This window comes from Thamnophis sirtalis, unplaced genomic scaffold (genome assembly GCF_051295495.1).
Source record: "Thamnophis sirtalis isolate CommonGarterSnake01/CBP01778 unplaced genomic scaffold, rThaSir2_p1.2 scaffold_10, whole genome shotgun sequence".
NCBI classification, from domain to species: domain Eukaryota; kingdom Metazoa; phylum Chordata; class Lepidosauria; order Squamata; family Natricidae; genus Thamnophis; species Thamnophis sirtalis.
Window position 1 is genome coordinate 29,520,589 of NW_028261390.1, and position 23,234 is coordinate 29,543,822.

General features: G+C 38.3%; 2 protein-coding genes across 7 annotated transcripts in view; one reads left to right on the forward strand and one right to left on the reverse strand.

Moving 5' to 3' along the window:
- INPP4B (inositol polyphosphate-4-phosphatase type II B) overlaps window positions 1-23,234 on the forward strand; it is a 221,525-nt gene that overhangs the window by 82,585 nt on the left and 115,706 nt on the right. For all 6 annotated transcript variants that reach the window (XM_087724357.1, XM_087724358.1, XM_087724355.1 and 3 more), the window contains 4 exons: window positions 4,583-4,701; window positions 6,671-6,787; window positions 20,822-20,872; window positions 22,708-22,787. In XM_087724357.1, coding sequence (XP_087580483.1) covers window positions 4,583-4,701; window positions 6,671-6,787; window positions 20,822-20,872; window positions 22,708-22,787 — 367 coding nt within the window. The remainder of the gene's footprint in view (window positions 1-4,582; window positions 4,702-6,670; window positions 6,788-20,821; window positions 20,873-22,707; window positions 22,788-23,234) is intronic.
- Window positions 18,728-20,804, reverse strand: LOC148043825 (uncharacterized). Its single transcript, XM_087723816.1, is given in 3 exon segments — window positions 18,728-19,361; window positions 19,456-19,672; window positions 19,675-20,804. Coding segments are annotated over 3 exon segments (1,458 nt in total). The 5' UTR covers window positions 20,282-20,804.

The following is a 23,234-nucleotide window of genomic DNA, read 5'->3' on the forward strand; positions in this document are numbered from 1 at the left end:
ACGACAAGGCAGAAGAAGCTATGTATTTTGAGGATAAGAAGTATGAAGAAGTTTTAAATTGAAGTGAATTTACACATTAAGTTATTTAAGATCAGGTGGTTTTCTGAACACCCTGTTGTGCTCCATTGTTTGTCACTTTTATTTTGTATGCTATTAGTAATGGGATTTCGGTTAAGTTTTGCAACATTAAAGATGTTGAATATACTTTTTTATTAGTTTGTGCCATGGATACAATCTATTTTTATGATTTATGTTCTAAGAACAGGATATTAAGTTGACAGCTAAAAACCAGTTTGTTTTTAATGATTAAGGCCTCAGACTAGTCCTGCCTTAGATGCAAAGCCAGATGGATGATTTTGGATTAGTCACTTCTCTTAGTCCTAGGGAGGCAGCAAAATAAAAAAACAACTGATTGTTAGGAATAAAACTGATTTGTTACTATTAGAAGTATGATTTGTTTCTCTTATGACATTTGATCAGGTATTTCAAGAGTATTATATCTTTATAATATGTATATATAATATATAGCTATAATCATATATAGCTATAATTATAATATAATTATAATTATATATATACATATATATTCTTTCTTGTTTCTTTATGGGATTTTTTCCCCTAGTAGCCTTTTCTTTCAGTTTCACAGAATTTCAGAATTCTGTGCCTGGAACCAGAAAGACTACTTGAGCCGTGGTCTGGGAAAAGGAGAATTAGCCGTGGTCTGGGAAAAGTAGAAGAATTATTCCCCGTTACAATTTTATCCAGGCTGCCTAAAATTTCATTTAGCTTCAGAAGTTTTATCCTAAGTAAAAAACAATGAGTACAATAAAAATAAAATGATTTGAATATTGGTGAATCCAAAAAACAATATTGGGGTTTCCTGCATAATGTTTATTATGCTTAACATAAGAAATATATGCAACTTGCATACAAAATATTGTATTTAGCATAAGAAGTTTCACAATCACAATATCTTTTGAAGTACAGTATATAATTATTATGCAGAAATAAAAATTAACATTGTGTTCTGATTAGAAAATCGGGGTCACTAGTCTAGTATGAACAAATCAAATGTTTCTTAATATTTAATGGGGAGTGAAGCAGATTTGTAACATGTTATACAAATGGCTGAAGAATATAAGCCTTTCTGAATGTGACATTAAAGATTCACCTATGCTATTGATTGCAGAATATGATTATTTTGCATTTTTATCAGTCTTATGAAATGCTTTTTATGTTAGCTAATGTACTATTAGCTAGCAGAAGGAAAATTATTGAAACTTCAGAGAATGGGTCAAAATATGAGCATTAAAAAGACTGAACCATGTTGAACGTAATATTTGTTCAGGTTTAGAAAAACCATATCTTAGTATTAGATTCCTGAAAGTTTGTTTATTCATAGATTTGTGCTTGAAGAAAAGATCCTTGAATGTTTTTGATAGACCTTTGCATGGTTTTCTTTACCTCATATTAAAACTGTGGTAGTTCTGAATATAGACGTTTGAGATAATGAAAAAATTATTAAAATGAAAACCTATTATCAAGCAGCATTTGGCAAATCTTTATATTGCTTGTTTAATTTTTCTGTTTATCAACAATCTGTTTGAATGTGCTTGACATTACAGAAGTGGCAAGATGATGATGGAAACTATTTTGGCAAAGACAATTTGTAATAATTGTATAATTTCCTCACTTGCCTTGGGATATATTTAAGCAGGCTTATGTAATTTCTATTCCTGAAATATCATTGGCGAGCCATCCATGCTATGCTCTTATCTCAATGGAAAATTTTAATGTTCAGCAAGCAGCTAATTTTACCTAAGTAGTTTTGCACTATTTTGAACTTTCTCCATTGTAGAGAATAAAAAGTCATTTAAAGTATCATTGCTACATGGGAAAAGTAGTAATTTTAAGGGTCACTGCTGAGAAGGGATAGGCTAACCACCCATCCTTCCATTAAAACTTTAATGTTATTGCTTTTATTTTGTCTATTAATATGCTTTGCTTTTCAGTACTTTGGTAATTCTATGAGTAAACGTATTAATTAAACACACAAATAAGTTTTAAATTCTAATTGCCAAGTAGAAAATGTTTTTGAGAGAATTGTGTAATTTCCTAAGGAAATGCAAAAAGATTACCGTATTTTTCAGAGTATAAGAAGTACTGGAGTATAAGACGCACCAAGGTTTTGAAGAGGCAATTTTTTTAAAAAAGTAGGTAGGTAGACAGAGGGTTAGAGAGGGAGAGAGAGAGAATATAGCAATAGCAGTGGACTTATATACCGCTTCATAGGGCTTTCAGCCCTCTCTAAGCGGTTTACAGAGAGTCAGCATATTGCCCCCAACAACAATCTGGGTCCTCATTTTACCCACCTCGGAAGGATGGAAGGCTGAGTCAACCCTGAGCCGGTGGGATTTGAACCGCTGAACTGCTGATCTAGCAGTAGCCTGCAGTGCTGCATTTAACCACTGCGCCACCTTGGCTCTACAGTAGGTAGGTAGGGAGAGAGAGAGAGAGTAGGTAGGTAGGTAGGTAGGTAGGTAGGTAGGTAGGTAGGTAGATGTTTCCAGGTGTATTTATCCATGTGCTGGAGAAGGAAATCACTGACAACCTGCAGCGCCTAAGGCTTTATTTCTGCTGGGACAGCACTTGATCAATGTAATTCTTATCAATCACTCTAACTAAAGAGCTTTCCGAAAGGGAAAAAAAAGTTTTTGCACTCTGCAATCCTCCCCAAAATGGTCCGTTTTTCGCAAAAACAGGCCCTGGTTTTTTTTTCAAATAAAAGGCATGAATAGCCTTGGGGGGCTTGCAGAGTCCTCCGGGGGGGGGGGAAGAGGAAGAAAAGGCCTGTTTTTCGCAAAAACAGGCTATTTTTGTCAAATAAATTGCATGCATAGCCTTATAGAGGTTTATAGAGTGCTGCCGGGGGCTGGGGGGGCAAAAAACGGCCCATTATTTGCTCATTTCTGCCCTCCCCAGCCCCCAGGAGCTCTCTGAAACCTTCCATAAGGGTATGTACGTCCATTTTGGTGAAGGGGGCAGGGCTTCGGGAGGCAAAAAAATGCTGTATTCAGTGTATAAGACGAACCCAGATTTTCGGCCTCTTTTTTGGGGGAAAAAGATGCGTCTTAAACTCCGAAAAATACGGTAAATGGAAAAAATAGTGTGTCTCCTTTATGAAAGGGATTTCAAAACATGCCTATCTGAACTGTTCTTAGTTTAAAGAATATGTTTCCCATAACTTTGCACTTTTCTTGTAAAAAAACTCATTTCTCAAGGATACTGTTTAGGGAATGAGTGACAGAATGATATTTGCAAAAAAATGTCAGGCTCCTTCTGTCCTGTCCCTCCTTTCCCCTTTGTTGTTTTAAAGGACTGTTGACTGGAGATGCTATATGGCTGGTTGCCCCACACACAGCAACCACCACCTCTCCTGACTCCCGGCCCAGCACCCAAGGCGTGCCCCACCCAGTCATCAGGAGGTGCAGCTAATTGTTCCATGTAGTGAATTGTCCAGGGACAAGTGTTCCTTGGTGAATCTCCCAGGACAAGGGAGTGAGGGCGGAGCACCAGCAGACCATTGCCATGGGAGGAATGCCAGCAGAGAATCAGCCAAAGATGAAAGCCTCCAGCGTAATGGCTATGGTGGATAACCCCACAGTGAAGTGGGTGCAGCAATGTGGCCTCCATCAATTGTTTCATGTCGCACACCAGATATGGTGAAACAGGAAAAGCTAGAAATGGATAGCTGCTGAATGAATGTGGATCAATATACAAAGAGTAACAAGTATGAAAGATGTATAGTCTCAAGAATTAATTAGATCATATCTCAAAAGAAATATATGATACATATTATGAGAAAATAAGACCAAGAAAGTCATGATTGAGTAGAGTTGATCAAGTTCTGAAAAACAGTGAGAGAAAATGTGTGAATTGTTCTAAATAATCCATGGAAATAATGGATGGTTTGCAATTTTAGAGAAGTTTGAAAATGTATAATGAACTTTGTTATGAAGAATGATGTTAATTGTTATGAACAATATTTAGCTATATTTCCTTACCCCATTCTTAATTTTTTGGCCTCATTGTTTCTTAATACTTTTCTGAGCTACACATAATGTAGTTGACATGGCAAAGAAATGCCTACCTGCCTGCTTGCCTGCATGCATGCATGCATGCATGCATCCCTCTCTCCCTCCCTCCCTTCTTTCCTTCCCTCCTTCCTTCCTTTCCTATATCACCCAATTTGCCTAAGTGACTCAGTGGTTTATAACAGAATGATGGATATATATATACATATATGTATTAATTTGCAAAAATTGAAATGAGTTCTTAGAAAATCTTTGCATGAAGTGCATAATGGCATAGTTGAATAAAAAAATAGATTGCAGCATGTGATTTCCTATTTTTGTGGAGTATTTCTAAGAGACTTCCTCTGCTAAACAAGCTTAAGTCTCTAGAGCTTCGAAACATTATTCAATCTGCCTCTCACACAACAATGTGCTCATTGTGATTTAGGTTTTTTTTAAATGAGATTTTCCCTTTTCTTTCTCTTCACTCCCCCTCTGTACCATTTCAGCATGTAAAGATTTAGTGGCTCCTACACGGGATCGAAAACTGAATACATTTGTGCAGGTCACTGTAGTGCATCCAGGGGAACAGAACCAAACAAGATACGCAAGCACGGAAATTGTGGAGGTGATTCTTTCCTCTTTGCCCTTTCTCCTTTCTCTTTTCTCTCTTCCCTTCCCTTTTCTGTCCTTTCTTTTCTTCATTTAACCAGTGTGAATAACTGCAGTGTTTCCTGCAAAAATAAAGTTTAAGAGGGACATTTAAGAGCCGTTATGGTGCAGTGGTTATGGTGCAGTATTGCAGGCTAACTACTGCTTACTCCAGGAGTTTGATTCTGAGCAGTTTAAGTTTGATTCATCCTTCCATCCTTCTGAGGTTGGTAAAATGAAGACCCAGATTGTTGGAAGCAATACACTGACTCTCTAAACTGCTTAGAGAGGGCTTTAAAGCATAAGGAAGTGGTTTATAAGTCTAAATGCTTTTGCTATTGCTAAAGATTGCTTGCATTTTAAGGTATAGACTGGTGTTTGGATTCTTAATTATTGACTAATTTGAATTTTAAAAATGCAAAGTCATTGTTTTAAACTAATATAAAAGTTTGATTACAGAAATGTTAATTCTCTATGAATTCTATATTCATATATTATGTACAGCAAGGCACTTTGTTCTTTATAGTCACAATACAGATTATACAAAACGGATTACATTTTATATCTTTCTTTCCCAAGTAAGTTATTTTCAGGTGTGTTGGGCTACTAGTGTATTGTCTCCAGAGGCTATTTTATATTGGCATACTTTATAAGCAAATTGAAATAAACATGGCATTTTCTAATTTAACTTGGTTCCTTTTTGTTTTGTCTACTTCTTGTCATGTTTTTTAAGAGTCAAAAAAGATTAATCTTAAAAAATTTAGCAGAGTGCATATTGAGATGTATTTACCTTAATTCCTGGGAGAGAAAGCAAAACACTTAGCTGCACTCAACCGCATTCAAATTCACTTCTAAAAATTAGGTTGTCAAATTCATCCATTCCTGAAATAATCTTCTGGATGGCTTCTTAGTTAAAGTGCCAATAACTGACTAAAATATATAACTGAGTGGAAAAGATCAGTGTAGACTGAGAAGCTGAGCTTTGGTTTTCGGAGCAAATCATTTAGGCACAAGTTGACACTGGGCAATTTTATGTTTTTGTGTTTGCATGCAGGTACAGGTAATCCTCAATTTAGAACAGTTCACCATTTGAAGTTACAACACTCCTGGAAAGGGTAACTTGTAAAAAGGCCAAAATTATTTAACAAATGTTTCACTTAGGAATATAAATTTTGGATTCAATTGGGGTCATAAATTGAAGATTACCTGTATTTGCCCTCCAAATAGCTAATATACAGCTGTTAAGCTACAAACAAATTACAAAATATCTTTATAATAGTCATAAATTGTACAGGTAGCTTTGCTGCGTGACTTATGCACTATTATGGATTGCTTCTGAATTTTTTCCCATTTTTATAATTAGTTTGCAAACTTGAAAATATAAAAAATACATTTTTGTTCTATGGGCTGATAAAATTAACTAAACTTGTGCTTCGGATCCCACTCCAAACCATATTATTCTACTTATTTTAAAAATATTTATTTTACTTTATTTGTTTATTATTTATTTATTTAACTCTTTTATTTATTTTATTCCCCAAACTGTTTATAATTCTGTTTTTGGTTTAGTTTATGCCTCCCACGTTTTGACATTTTATGACAGTGCATAAACTAAATATGTGCAAAATTACATGACTTCAATAATGGATCAGTGGATGAACTGCTCCTCCTGGTTAGTATTAAAAAAATACTGCATATTCTAACACAATCACCTGTAATAGTTAACTGTTGCAAATTTAAGTTTTGCATCCTGAAACGTTCGTCTGTGTTTTGAGAGCTTTTATAATTTGCATTTTTGATTCAGTTGGCAATCAAAATCAGTTTTTTCTATTTAGAAGTACTGCATTTGGAAATCTCTAACTATTCTGCTCTTGACCATAATTGAATCCAAGACGGTACACAGCTGCTACCTAGCTAAATCTGAATTATGTCCTTTTGCTATGCAGGGAACAAAAGACCCACTGTTTTTGACTGGTGTGACGTTCCCCCCAGATTATCCTATCTACGAGGAGACTAAAATAAAGCTAACAGTCTATGATGTCAAGGATAAATCTCAGGACACAGTAGGTATCTTACTACTACTTTTGCTAAGATCTTTTAATCGGTTCTCTTTATTATTTTTTCATTCTTTTATTTCTTGGCGTTTCCATGTTGTATTTTGCTGAAGTTATTATAGGTTAGCTCAGAAAATAGAGTTAATGTTTTGTATAACACATCCACCTAATGGTGGATGACCAGCATATGGAATGGATCAAGTTAAAATGTCTAGGGGGAAAAAAAGAAACCCTAAAAATCTGTTTCTGATCATTGACTGTTAAGTGACATTGAAAGGTCAGTCTTGAAGAGAAGAAAGATAATATAATTGCGGTATTCTGATAGTGAGGCTCACATTCTTACAGCCCATCGGTAATGCTTTAAAATGTGAATATATTATGAAAAATAATTATTTTATTTATCTATCTATTTATTTATTTATTTATTTATTTATTTATTTATTTATTTATTTATTTATTTATTTATTTAAAGCACAAGATTTAAAGTATTTATATAGAGTTTGTATAAAACTGCTTGAAACTTTATATTTAAAACAACTGTATTGTAGTTACTTTAAGGATTTTTTCCCCCATGCCAAAGATTTAAAACAATTTTGCATATTTCTGATGAGTTATAATTTATTATTTGTTTTATGTTCCAGTGTATTTTTAAATAAGAATTGATGAAGATTCTACATATTACATAAACTTTAAGTACTTATGGTATTTTAATTTAAAATTTTTAGGTTCAGTATGATTTTGTTGCTTTTGTTTATTTTTACTATAAATCACCTTTGGAAGATTATGGACCTTAAAGACAGCTAAGAAATAGATTTTAAAAATAATATTTTTAAGATCTAAAAATATTAATGACATAACTCCATATATGGCATCAATAGGATAAACTTATAGATTTTATTTCATGGTAGTTGAAAAAGATTTGTATTTATTTTCTCATTCTCATCAATAGTTAGTTTTGTAAATGATTAATATCAGTATGTATTGGGTTAGGAAGGAATTATAGTTCCATAAGCTTTTTTCTGTAGGATTTCATATTTCCATTTGGAAAGATTGCTTTCGGTCTGGCAACATTTTTCTGTTGTCATTGCAGCCACAATACCTTAATTTGGAAAAATAAAACTAGATTTATATAAATGATTCTTGAGGAATAGAATAGAAAATCAATGAAATGCAGTTGACTTCTGCCTTAGAAGATTAATCTGGGAAGTTTTCGAATAGACATATTTAACTTGTTTTTCTTTCAGCGGGAAAATACATCATACAGACTTCAGCTCTGATGTGTAATTTTAGTGATTCCTTTTCTATGGTTATCACTTTGTTATTTTATGGGGGGTTTTTTGGTACTTGAGGGTATGTTTCAGGAATGAGTTGCTGCCGGGATTACTGCCGGTTTGGTGTGTGTGCAATTTTGCACACGCCAGCTTGCTTCGCTCATGCGCATGCCAGACACACACTCTGCACGTGTGTGCAGTTGCCTATAAATAGGTCTGCGCATGCGCACAACATTTAAAATTTTTAAAAAAACATTCCGTGCTGACTGAGGAACCAGTTCGGATGTGTGACAGGTCTGGGTCACTGCCGGTTCTGGCGACCCAGACTGGCATACCACTACCAGTTCAGCTGAACCAGTCGGAACCCACCTCAGTTATGATACAAATAATATGTTTGTATTCTTGTTCATTTTTCATTGCTTCAAGAGCAGGAATTGAAGCAAAAAATAATTTTTTCCATGTCCTTCTCTAAAGTATAGCAAGGTATACTTTATTTTATAATTGAATTAAATATTTTTAAAATGTGGTTTGTGAAATGGTTTATGAATATCTACTTCAATTTCTATAATTATAATAGTTAGAGTAGAATAATATGGTAGAAAAACCGTAAAAGTGTCTTAGAAAATAATATGTAAGGGAGACTGGGACATGCATTTCCTGTGACTTCAACCTCAGCATCCCTATGGCAATAAAGGGGAGTAAAGTTTGAATGGACATGTTGCAATAATTCAAGTTCTGTAACTGTTTAACATAATGAAATTGCAACTTTATTGAAGATTTTGTCAGTTACCTAGCCAATATTTCTGTCCCCACATCATTTGAAATATTTTGGAATACCTGCAAGGAATTATAAATGCCATATCAAGAAGGAAGAGGAAATATTATGCAGTTGATGCATGCAATTAGGCCACTAAATAACATGTAAAGTTATTTTTCTTACTTTTAAATTCCCAGATGCTTTCAAGTTTGCAATTACTTATATACCAACTACCATATTTTTCACTCTATAAGACACATCAGATCATTAGATGCATATAGGTTTAGAGGAGGAAAATAAGAACAAAAATATCAGGCAGAGCCTGAAAGGACCAGATAGGTGTCCTCTCATGTACTACCTCTGCCTATTGACTCTGCACTGTGGAAAAGAGACAGAAGTGGCGGGCAATGACAAAGACAGAAGAGGCTGGGTTCAGCACTGTAAGAGGTCCTCGCCGCCGCGACCTCGCTGCTATTCATCAAAGGATTGACATCGTTTCCACCCATTTTTTTGGGGGGGGGGCAGTAAGTGCGTCTTATGAAGCGAAAAATACAGTATATTTTATCACATGGGCTGTCAAAATATTAACCCATACTTCATCTAATAAGTTGTGTGACTTTCAGTTACGCTAGTTATACTTGCTGTGATCTCTTCATTTTTACAATTTTATATGTTTTATATTGCCATTGTCAATGGCTGTTTAATACAAGAAGATATTATTGTTTAATTAAGATTCTTTATTTCTTGCTCCAAGTGACACACACACACACACACACACACACACACACACACACACAAAAGTGGGGTTTATTCCACACCACCAAGCTCCTTTGGTATTCTTCAGATCCCAACTGCCAGTGCAGTTCTTCCGGAATCTGCTCCCAGCAAAGTCAATAGAGTCAAAGCCCAACGAAGTCAAGAACTAATCAAAGGCACAAAGAAGTCAGCACTGAATCATTTGGAATACAGCACAACAGTCTATACAAGTCCATAGGCCTAAAACATGAGGATTCAAAGGGATGATGGCACTGTGAGGACAATGCAAGTCTATAGGTCCAAAGCATGGATTCAAAAGAGTCAAGGCACAAGAAAGTAATTAGGTCCAAGGAAGTCAAGAGCACACATTAAAGACAGATTGTGAACAGTTGTTTCTGAAAACCCTCAGACTCCAAACACTAAACTAAATATGTCCTGACCAGTGCATCTCATTAGGAAAGGTGAAGCTGCCTCCTCATGAGTAGCCTCGCTAACTTCCATTGACTTCCATTCTTTGCTTTCTCATGACCTAGGATCCAGTTGAGGAGGCCACTCTTTATCACTGACTGGCTGCAGCTGTGTCTTTTTTCTGGCTGTGTGGCCAGCTGGTTGTCCATGCTTACTAGCTGCAGTTGGCTCTATCCTCCCTGTGCAACCGGACGTTCATCCAGTCATTTGCTTTCAGATTCCCTTGACACTCCTGACACAGTTTCACCTTGACCATCCAAACCCTCCCCTGAGCCTTCTATGTCTCCTGGGTCCCTGTCAGATGTCCTCAGAGCAGCCTATTGTTCGAACTGGCACCTGAGGGAGCCATTACACTTTATTAAAATAGGTAACATTGTTTGGGCAACTTAGAAGCAAGGTTTGTTTAATTTCTGTTAATAGTTTATATACGTAAGCTTGGTTTATTTGGTCATTTGGTTTGGCTCATTGGTTTCCTACCTTACTTCAGGTGAGACACTTCTATCTTCCCTTTTAAATTATTCTTCCTTCTTTACTTTTTCAGCTTATGTTTTATAACTGCGAGGTATAAATGGGTCAAATAATGATAAAGTGTCAATTAAACTGACAAGCTATAATTTATTGTAACCATATTTTGTCCAATTTAGTCTGGTAGAAGGCAATGGTTCTCAAAGTTGTTTATTATGGCATTAAAAAACATAATGTGGCATTGGAGCTAAATGATGCTAGAATCTTGAAAAAATGGCTTTCTCTTGAGATTTAGAACTTTTATCTTTAAAAATCTTGGATTTGACTTCTACAGAAGACTCCTCTGCAATGTCCATATAGACTACTGTAGGTTTCTAGAATACTGTTCATGGCTTTAGAGCATTGGCTGTGAAACTGTAGCTTAACATGCTTCCACTCTGAGAACAATATGAAGTTTATGATTAACCATGCCTTCTCATGGAAGTAAGAAATAATCCCTTTTCTAACAGATTAACTACTTGGCTTATCAAGAGTCGTGGTTTATAAATGGCTTACTAAGCAGTAAGCTTCAACATAAATGAAACTCATATTTACAAAATATAAGTAGAAGAGGTTTGATCATGTGTCCATCCCATGTAGATTCAATTTTTTAAAATTAGAATGTTTGCTCTGTTCTAGCAATGATTTTCATCATCCCATTCTACAATTCAAGAGGAAGCATTCAGCTATTTATATTGTCTCACTAGATTAATGTGTTTTACTAGAAATTGTGTGCCTTTTTCTGCACAGTATTTGTTTTTTTTTCTCCTGATACGTTATGGATCAAACATTTCTGCAACAGGGGATCTGTAAAAAGCTTCTTTGTGCAAAGTACATCAAAGACAGCTACATGGCAATAGACTTTGTTATGCAAAGTGCCTTACAGGGCACAGTTGTACTAGATAACAGCCAGTAGTTAAATGAAGTAGCAATTTTCTGCTGCATTTCAATTTGTACTATTACAAATAAAGACACATAAGCTCAAATGACAAGTGTTAATATTTTTCCAATACATTTGTTGCATTCAATTTGGTCAAAGGATTACTGTGATGATGTAAATATATATGTTTTTTAAAAGCATGTTTGACATATAAATTGCACATGTAGAAAAATTGCTCAGACATTGACAAAGAGGGTTATTGGATAGGCCTCATATATTTTTGTTGTTATCATAATTATTTTTTTAAAAAACAACTACATCCTTGATCTGTTCTAGAACCTGATGCTGCAATAATATAGGAAAAGTTTCTTATTGTCTTCTTGTATCTACTGTATATACAGTTCATGTACTATGTTTGTATGATACCCTTGTTAGAACAACAGAGACTTTCTGAAGCAAACATTCATACTCTTTAAGTATAGGCCACAAACATGTAATACCTGAAAAAAAATGGTGACTATGCTTTCTTTTCTTTTTCCCTCCTTTGTTAATTTTCTTTTCTGATGTTCCATACTGACGTTTTTCACTTGGCTAAGATGATGGATGGGTGAATGAGGGAGATTATTTCCAATTATTGTATTGATTCAACTAACAAAAATGCACACATGCTATTATATTTATTAACTTCAGTTTTATTTATCAAATCATGTTGTTTGTCCATGGTGAGAAAATATGTACCAATAAATTAATTTCAAAAATAGATAATTTAATACTATTTGGATGTGAAATATTACTTTCACCAATGATATTAATAAAGAGATCTATTCAGATTATTTTTATTGTGGCATGGTATATTATTCTGATTTCCGTTCAGAAACTCGCTAGGCTTTATTTAGGCTAAAGGCAAAGCATAGTGAGTTTTCAATGGAATGAAACATTACATTTTAATTCATCTTTTCCCATGTATGGAAGAACTATATCAGCTTCAACTATAATAGTTCACAGTTTGCTGGACTGTTTGCTGGTCTTTTACGAGAGCTATTCCTAGTTATTTGTAGTACTGAAATGTCTGCCTGAACTAACAGTTTTGTGTAAGTCAAATTGCCCATAACTTTTTTTTTAAAAAAAATTAAAATTAAAATTAAAATTTAATCTTTACTTAATCTAGAAAGCAGTAAACTTTCATCCCCGTCTTTCAATATATGACCATTTTTTTTACCCGGTTGAAGTGTTTCAGTGAATTATCTGAGTTATCGAAAAATAACCTTACCTTATGGCATTTTATTGAGTTCTGCTTGTTTCATTTCATTTCCCTATTAAGTTGCCCATCAAAGTGGTACTGATTTATCTACTTGTGGTCGCTTGCTTTTAAACTATGCTGGCAGGAGCTGGATGGGAGCTCACCCTCACCCCACGCAACAGCAACTGGGTCTCAAATGTGAGCCTGCCAGTTTCAGTCCAGTGTCCTAAACATGTGAGCCACTAAAGAACATTCCTGTCATCTGACACCAAGAGACAACCTCCAAATAAAAACCAATAATAACAAAATACACCCATAAATTTCAGTTCCATGCAGTTAGAAGACATTACTGTCATGCAGATTGTAGCTGTTATTTCTCTCCCTCCCTCCCTCCCTTCCCCCCCCCATGTTCCATAAATGGTAAAAAAAGTGTATTTATTTTAAAAAGAACAGCTGAAAAATGGTAGTTCCACAAAAGAAAAATAAGAAATAAAAAGGGTCCATTTCTTCCAGCTTTTGAATAAGGGTTAGGCCAAGTGTCATAACCACTCTGCTGGTAAAGAAGATCCAGTCTTATACACCATGCAGCAGAGAAAAGCAGGGAAAACACAAGAAAGGAATATTAATAATTATTAAAATGATTGTCATATCCACTTAGAAGAATTTCTGGCCCCAAAAGAAGAACATTCATCCCAATTCTCTTTACTTTAACCATTGACTCCATGAACCCAACATTAAATGGGTTTTATATAGTATAGCTATAGTGTTATGTAAACATTAGATGATTTATTTGGGCAGATTCCATTGTAGGGAATCTACAATGAATTTTTTTTCAAATCTTAACTATAGCTGTAATATTATAGGTCAGTGATGGCAAACCTTTTTTGGCTCCCATGCCAAAAGCAGGGGAACAGCAGAGGGGTTGTGCGCATGTCCATAGTGCTATGCACGCAACACCACCACCGCACACTTGCACAATCCCCCCCCCGCTTTTGGCATGGTTTTTTCGCCCACCCCAGGCTTAAAAGGCTTTCTAGGAGCCTGGGGAAGGTGAAAACAGCTTCCCCAGCCCCCCCCCCCCCCCCGGATGCCCTGCGGAGGCCTCAGGAGCTTCCCTGAAGCCTCCAGAGGGTGAAAAACGGACCTATGGGGAACCTGGAAGTTCGGGAATGTTTTTTCTATAGGGCCGATTTTTGACCTCAGGAGGCTTCCCTGAAGGCTCTGGAGGGCAAAAAACCAGAAGTCTGTTCCTGAACCTCCGTTTTGCCCGTAGGGCTGGTTTTTCATCCTCTGGAGGCTTCAAGGAAGCCTCCGGAGAGCGAAAAATGGCTCAAAAGAAGGCTGAAGACATGCGCACTGGCTAGCTGACAGGGAAACACCTCATGTGCCCTGACAAGTGGCTCCGCGTGCCACAGGTTCGCCATCACGGTTATAGGTGGTTCAATGTGCAGTGTCATTGCTTGCCAAGATTAATATAGTAAAGAAACCCAAAGTTTTTCAAATCTGAATTGATCTACACTTAAAATGCTTCTTTGTGAATAAATTCTAAAGGGGAGCTTAAAATATGCTTCTGTCACTGAAAAATGTGAGGTGATTAAAAATATTTAGAGCTGGTTTCAGTAGCAAACATAAAGAGTCAGTGATTATAGTGAGCTAGCTGATATGTAGTTCTCAAGATCCTGTTAGTTGATCCTGAGAGTCTGGGAGCAGAAATGTGGAGATTATAAATATGCAACTGCCAATAACGGCTCATACAAGAAATGGAAAGCATGAATTCTGTTGTGATGTAAGGAAAAAAATGCTGGGTATGAATATAGAGGAAATACAAGTTATGAATCTCCCTTGTATTGCTCAATAACTATCAACTATTTGTTATGACTGCTGTTCCTGGGTTACAGTAAGGATTTGGTTTATAACCACATTATTGAAATATCTGGGAAGCTTCTGCTAAGTTTAAGATGCTTTGGGAAACTTGACATGAGGTCAGATAGAAGATTCTAATTGAATTTTTCAAATTCCACTACGGTATTCAGCCTTTGCTTTTTATTAGAGTATCTGTTATAATTTATTTTATTCCATCTGTGCAGCAGATTTGTTTAAATTGAGTTTCTGAAATGCAGATTATTCATGTACTTTTGTATAAATCTATTCTGATTCATGACATTAAAAATCAGTATATTGACATATTGCATCATAGCTCTTAACTTTAGACATAAAAATAATAATAGATGGTTAAGAATTTCACCCTTAGTGAGATATACGAACAATCTTTGTTTCCTAATAATTTCTTTTTTACCTTTGCACTGTAGTTTAACAACAGATTCTTCATTAAAGTGATTCAAAAGCATTTGTGCAGAATCATGTTTGCATTTATTCTTCCAAGATTTTGTGTCTTTTAACAATGGCGTCAACCTGAATAAAGGATTTTTAATTTAATAATTTTAATGAATTACAGCTACATTAAGTGCACATTTTTCAAGAAAATATGTGTTAAATTGTGGCCTATTTTTTGCTGGAAAAAAAGCAAAATGCCTCTTCTACATTGGCATTGGTAACATGCATTTCAACATTTACAATCATGGTGATAAACATGATACTGAAGTCAGGTAAGTAATCTAAGTAATAAGACTTCTGGCCATTTCTCATTGGCTGGTTTCTTACATTGATAATAAACTGGTTTGCCTTGAGTAAATCAGTTGGCTAAGTCAACATCCTGAACAAAGGCAAATAAACAACATTATTCCTTAGTGGAGTGTTGAACTTAATGCAGCTTAGAAACGGGTATCACTTATGAACATGCTGTTTCATGTTTAGCTTTACAATTTAAAAAAAAGTGCGAAGGAAAGTGGCTAATGTAAAATAGCAACTGAACTTTAAATATTCCCACCCATCTTTAACATAGTCTAACATTTGGGGGGCTGAATTTATTCTTAACTCTGCTGCCTAAGTACTGTAGTTTAGCAGCTTTCTTGTCAGTTAGAAACCATTTTAATTAATGGTTTAAAATTGCTACCCATAAACTCTATAGCCTTGTATAAGCACTACATATATGTAATTCAACATCATAAACTCTTGATAGGCTTATGCTGTAAAAAGTTGGAGTTCAACTTTTCATCTACCAAACTTGTTTAATGCGAACAAAAACACAAACCCAACTATGAAGTTTTAGCTGGTTGGTTTTCAGCATATTTTAGCATTAGTTCATATCATAGAGTAAGCAGACCAAAGCTGTCTGAAATTGCTAAATGCTGGAAAAATAATAATCTGGGCATAGCTTAAATTCTGGTTCATGAATTTAGATTGTAAAAAGTTATATGTTTCTTAAGTTATCCTTTTCAGTTTGTTTATACGCAAGTATCAGAAAACTTACCTGCCCATAATATAAAGAAGCTATAGTACGCGCATGGTGATTGCACAGTTCTGCAGTGATAATGCTTAACATGCCTGCCAGATAACAGAATTCCTCTAAATAAAAATACTCTATTATTTTGTCTGCTGAACACTACTTTAAAATACTATTACTAAGAAAATCTGTCTCTGTTTGTCTAGAAATTCCTGATGTTTTGCATTATAACTTGTATCTTCCTTGAGTTTGACAGTGCAGGCTGGAGCTAAGGAAAGTTCTATAGACTGTAAAAGGATATTCTAATTAGTCCATATTTTATATTTAGTAATGATTGATGATTTCAAGAAACCAATAAACAGTCCCTTAGAGATATATAGTCAGCGGTATACAACTTGTGATTATGGAAAACTTGAAGATTCAGTGCAGCTACGTGAGGATTTTGAGCTATACATGCAACTCAAAGTCTACTTTGCTACAATTGGCTGTGCACAAGTTGTACTTGAAGATTATTATCCAAGCACACTTTACAGATTACTATTTACTACTAACTTATGTCTATTGCTTGGGCAGGGCAACTTTTTTTTCAGTCATGTTGAGGTAGAAAAGAGAAAAAACATAGTATAAGATATAAAATGGACATACCATACAGAGAACATACCATACAGAGAAATCTGTAAAGTACCTCCAGAAGCTACCTATTTCATATATAGCAGTGGTCCCCAACCTTTTTATCGCCGCGGACCAGCCAGCCTTTGATAATTTTACCGTGGCCCGCTGAGCGCGTCGATGACCAGCGCTAGTAGCGTAGCCTTGCGCAGGCGCAGTTCAGTATGGCTAGCGTAGATAGCGTAGCACAAACTGCGCCTACGCAAGGCTACGCTACTAGCGCTGTCTACGCTAGCCCTACGTAGCTGCGCAGGCGCTCTTAGGTTTTTGTCAGGAATTGGCCAGCACTGAAGCGCTGAAAAGGAATGAGAAGGGCAGCGCTGGACACAGGGGGGCGGTGGGCCGCTGGTGATGTCAGAGTGCCACCAGCGGTCCAGTAACACCCCTTGTGCCAGTTAGCCCTAATTTGCATACAGAAAGAAACTATGGCCCCCGGCCGCTGCAGCGATCATGGCCCCCGGCCGCTGCAGCGATCATGGCCCCCGGCCGCTGCGCGGCCCGGTGCCAGGTACTCCACGGCCCGGCACCGGTCCGCGGACCGGGGGTTGGGGATCACTGATATATAGGATGCCACCTCACCCACTTTGTTACCATAGATCCTGAAATGTTGTTTTTGATAGAAGAGAATATTTGTGGCTCAGGATTGAACTGCGGGGTCCTTGGTGTTCTCTGAGCTTCGTTATTTTCTTGCAGATATTTTATTATCAAACTAGGTAACATCATCAATTCAAGGAAACACCCAACCAAGCTCAATCACAAACTTGCTTCTTATCCATCAAAAGCTTGATTACCTAGTACTTAATTGGTCTCTAGTAAAATAATTTATAACCTCAGGAATCTCTTAAATAAATTAAATGGTGAAACTATGAAGTTAAATTAGAACCAGAAGAAGATGGAGTCAATGAGAATTATAAAATATTGTTTACTAGGACCATGGGTTATGCCGGAATGACTGAGGCGGAGACAGGAATAAAGAGGCTAACAAGTTTATTCCTCAAAGTAACAAGCTAAAAGTGTGGAACCGGCTTCAGATAGGAACAGCGGCTTGTTGTCGGTAACGATGAGGAAACGGCAGCCGTAGATGTAGTGATGGAACCGGCGCACCCCGGCCACTATTGCGAGGGCCTCTTTGTCTATTTGTGCATAGTTCTGCAGGGGACAGGGTGCGGGAGAAGAAGGCCACTGGAACCTCCATGCCGGTGGGCAATTGGTGGCAGAGGATGGCGCCAACCCCGTAGGGGGAAGCATCACAGGCAAGCATAAGAGGCAAGTGTTTGCTGTATTGGGCCAGCACGGCGTTCGAGACAAGCAAGTGCTTGACAGCACGGAAGGCGGCAGCTTCCCTGTGGCCCCACAGCCAGGGTGCGTTAGAGTCCAGGAGATGGTGGAGCGGTTCGGCCACGGAGGGTTTGTGGGGCAGGAAAACTGCGTAAAAGTTCAGGAGTCCTCCGGGATTGGGCGGTCTATAAATCGTATAAATAAATAAATAAATAAATAAATAAATAAATAAATAAATAAATAAATAAATAAATGGCCTGTAATTCGGCTCTATTTTTTGGAGGAGGGGCCTCCACGATGGCTTTGGTTTTGACAGCAGTCGGGTGGATGCCTTGGGCGTCAACTAAGAACCCCAGGAACTCCACCTGGCGGACGGCAACTTGGCACTTGTCTCTCCTGACCTTAAGGCCAACTTGCTGGAACCTGTGTAGGACAGCTCTTAACCGCGCCATCAGCTCACCGTGGTTGGATGCAGAGATGACGACATCATCAAAGTACGGGATGACGCCTCGTGTCCTTGAAGCAGCCGCTCCATCAAGCTTTGAAAGAGTCCTGGGGTGATGCTGACCCCAAACTGCAACCGGTGGCACTTGAAGGCGCCCTGGTATGTGATGATGGTTTGAGCTTCTGCCACGGCATCGTTGACTACCAGCTGCTGGTAGGCTTGGGGCGAGGTCCAGCTTAGCGAAGATGGAGCCTTCACCCAAGCTGTGAAGTAGGTGTTGGACCACCGGCACCGGGTACGCGTTGGATGGCAGGGCACGGTTGATTGAGCAGCGGTAGTCAGCGCAGATCCTGACACTGCCATCTGGCTTGATGGGCAAGACGATGGGGGTCTCCCATCGCATGGTCCACCGGCACCAGGATCCCTTGGGCTACGAGCTTGTCAAGCTCCACGTCTACCTTTGGTTTGAGTACAATGGGCACCCTCCAAGGCTTCATTCTGATGGGTGGCATGGACGGGTCGAGGTTGAAGGACACTGGGGTGCCAGTGTATTGGCCCAGCTGGCCATCAAAAACTGCAGGGAACTCGTTTGCAAGGCAGTCCAGATCTGAGTTCCCAATGTGATGGATGCCACTGATTTGCAGGCCGAGGGATTCAAACCAGTCCAAGCCGAGAAGGCTGGGAAGCTTTCCCTCTACAATGATGAGTGGCAGCCGGCCTTCAAACCCCTTGAATTGCACTTTAACTTTGCTAGTGCTGATCACAGGAATCAGGTTGCCCTGATAGTCTCTAAGAGTCAAATTGCAACTCTGTAATCGGCGCTTAGCAAGATGTGGAATGAGTCGTTTGATTGTGCTCCAAGACACGATAGAGGTTGCGGAGACGGTGTCTAACTCCATCTGGCATGGGTTTCCTTCAATGTTGACAGTCAGCTGGATCATCTTTTGTAGGCTGTGGCATGACTTGCCAGTTGATCAGGTCACAGTGAGTCGCCTTCCGGAGAATGGCATGGCAATCGACTCTAGGTTTCTTATGACCGTCCTGCCTGCCCCGGAACTGCCGCAACCTGTCAGCCTGGAACTCTGAGGAGGACATGGGCTGGGCAGCCCGGCACACCCTGGCGATGTGGCCTTTTCTGCCGCAGTGTTGGCAGAGGGCTTGCCTGAATCTACATTCAGCTCTCTTGTGGTTGCCTCCGCACCCACTACATGCAGATTTAGGGTCACCCCTGCGTCTTTGGAAGCTCTTTTTGTTCACCTCATGAAGGCGGTTAATGTCCTCCTCCCCATCGGGGTCTGAGTCTTCGCTCTCATCCCCTTGGGGCGCGGCAGCCGTGCTGAAAGTTCCTGAGGGGCAGCAGGCTGGTTTTGGGTGATGGTGGCTAGGGAGGATGCAGCCAGCTCAGCGGCGCGAGCTTCATCAAAAGCGGACTGGAAGGACAGGTCAGCCTTCGCTAGAAGGCGCCTCTGGAGCCTCAGGTCACGAATGCCACAAACCAGATGGTCGAGAAGGGCCTCGTCGAGGTCCCTAAATTCGCAGTGAAGGACTGCTGACTGTAGCGCAGCGACATAGTTGTTAACGGATTCACCTTCATTTTGATTCCGCTGATGGAAGGCGTGCTGGTGGGCAATTTTGGATGGCGATGGGGTGTAATCGCTCTTCAGCTTGGCTATCAGCGTTTGCCACGGGACTGCCTTGATGGGGTCGGGGGCTGTGAGAGCCCTTGCCATATGGAACACATCAGTTCCGCAAACTGACAGGAAAAATGTGCATTTCCTTTCATCCGTCAACTCGGTGAGGTCGTGTGCGACCAAGAAGCATTCAAACCGGGCCGTATAGGACTCCCACGTCTCGGAGCCCTGGCTGAACAGCGCAAATGTTAACATGGCCATTCCTGTCAGGCTGGCAGCGACATCTCGTCGCGACAGAGAAACTCGGTTCCTTAGTGACTCATCTAGTGACTTCAGCGGTAGTGACCAACTAACTCACGCCTCAGTTCGGCGATCCCATCCTCGTCGCCAGTATTGTGTACTAGGACCGTGGGTTATGCCGGAATGACTGAGGCGGAGACAGGAATAAAGAGGCTAACAAGTTTATTCCTCAAAGTAACAAGCTAATAGTGTGGAACCCGCTTTAGACTGGAACAGCGGCTTCTCATCTGACAGCTCCCTTTTTATACTAGGAGCTGTCAGACGGTCAGCCAATCAGCTGTCGAGTAACTCCCGCTTAAACACAACTTTATTGAGCATGCTCAGAACGTGACATAAAATATTTCCTTTTAAATAAAATAGAGGAGAAGGACCACTTTTTTGTTCAGGAAAAAAGAGATTCTAAGGTTGATTACTTTCATTAACTAAATTGTCTTTAGTTTAGTCTCCCAAATAATAACTTTAAATTAAATTATTTGTTGATTTGTCAATTGATTTGTCTAGGTTCGGACTAGCATCCTGGCAGAAAACAAAGATCCAAGGACAGACAGTGGGGTAGGTTAATTGTTGATATATGTGTCTATATATATTTACATTAGAACAGATAATGGTAAAATGATGTTAACATTGTAATGCTTAGCTATTCACAACTTTCATAAATTACATCTATGCAAAATATTCAAGAATTGAACATACAACCATGGCATTTCCTAGGTACTTTTCTTTGTATGTTGTTATAGTCAGAGGTGGTATTCAGCAGGTTCTGACCAGTTCTGGAGAACCAGTAGCAGAAATTTTGAGTAGTTCGGGGAACTCTCAAAATGCCACCTCTGACTGGCCTCACCTTCACCTATTCTCTGCCTACTGAGTCCCAGCTGATCGGAAGGAAATGGGGATTTTGCAATAACCTTCCACTGGAGTGGGGTGGGAATGGAGATTTTACATTATCCTTCCCCTGCCACGCGCACCAAGCCATGCCACACCCACCAAGCCATGCCACAGAACTGGTAGTAAAATTTTTTGAATCCCATCACTGATTATAGTAGGAAGTAATCCAGACTCTGTAACAGTTCTATAGTACCTTTCTGTATAAACATAGAATTGATATTTTCCTTTCTACTCCTTTCCTTTTCATCTAGTTCAATCTGAAGAAAGACTCCAAGTAACATTTTATTTTTCATTGCATTACATTTGTTGATCACTCTTGCCAAAATTGTCTGCATTGAATACCACAGTTTTTCTATGAATGGTCATATTATTTTGAGAATTATCAGTGTCAGTCACCATCTCTTAGGCCTAGAAAAGTGGCAAGGGCAAACTACTTCTGAAACATCTTGCCAAGAAGATTTGAAGGACTAGTCCAGGTATCCGCAGGGAGTCAATACTGACTCTTAAAAATAAATAAAATGGCTACCATATTTTTTGGAGTCTATACCAGAGTATAAGATGCACCAAGGTTTTGAAGAGGCAAATTAAAAAAAAGTTTTTGCACTCTGCAAACATCCCAAAAATGGCCCGTTTTTCGTGAAAACTGGCCTGTTTCCCTCCTCCCCAAAAAAGGCATGAATAGCCTTTAGGGGGCTTGCAGAGTGCTCGGGGGGGGGGGGGGCAAAAATGAGCCAAAAATGGCCTGTTTTTCATGAAAATGGGCCAGTTTTCCGTAAATAAAAGGGCATGGATAGCCTTTAGGAAGCTTATAGAGTGCTCCTGGGGGCTGGAGAGGTAAAATTGAGCAAAAAAAGTGCCATTTTTTGTTCATTTCTGCCATCCGCAGCCCCCAGGAGCTCTCTAAAAGCTTCCTAGAGGCTATGCACAGCCATTTTGGTGAAGGGGGTGGGGTTTAAGGAGGAAAAAAATGCTGTATTTAGTCTATAAGACGCACCCAGATTTTCAGCTTTTTTGAGGCAAAAAGGGTGCATCTTATATTCTGAAAAATACGGTAGGTAGAAATACCTCTGGAAAATAAATATGTTCATATTTGGCAAATAACTGATACTCCCTGCAAGTCTAACTAATGAATGACAGCAGCAAACAGCTTCACAGTTAACCTTAACTGGGATATCAAAATAAGTAGACCTAAAAAGATACCTTCTCTTATAGCTTTATATTTTCAGCATGCAATTTTTCAAGTTGTCAATTCACTTTGTTTTTAGTGAAAAAGAAATTCCTGTTCCAGAATAGCATCATTGATCTGTGAAAACATTCAGTGGTGAATAAATGTTCAGTTTGCTACTTAATATTTATTTTTTGCTATAAAGGTTATCAAGTTATTTTTTTTTGGCTGAAAGAGAAGCCATTACAATTTGAGAAACACTGTGTTTTGTATATCTCATACAACCCTTTTGTGTTTTGTGAATCTTTCTATATCTAATCTTTCCTTTGGTTTCTAGCGAAGTTTCCTGGGTTCTGCTACTTTTAAAGTAGGCGAGTTGGTGAAGTCAGAAGAGCAGCAGTTGACTCTTAGCCTCAGGTAGGTCTTCCTGTTAATTACAAATCTTGTCAAATTAAGAAAACTGCCATCAAATGACTGGTGCTTTTCTATCTTTATTTAAAGTTAATGCAAATTTTACCTGATATGCTGGAGGATTTTATTCACTCCCATTGGGAGATTACTTGTTCTATTTCTTTTTGCTTTATACCTGAATTATCCTTTTATCTTTTTAGGTAAACAAATCATGTGCAATAATGTTATCTGGTTTTGTTTTGTTTTTGAAGTATGTGCAAACTTCAGTTGGAAATACATGATCACACACGCGACCCTACAATCATGTAGCAAGCAATGAAAAATGAATATATTGAGCAAACCTCATTTTGAACTTTTTGGAAACAAAACACATAGTGGTAAAAACGTTAAACTCCTGTGTGCAAAGTTATAACTACAGATCTGCAACTGAGCAGAATAATGCCTTCACAATGA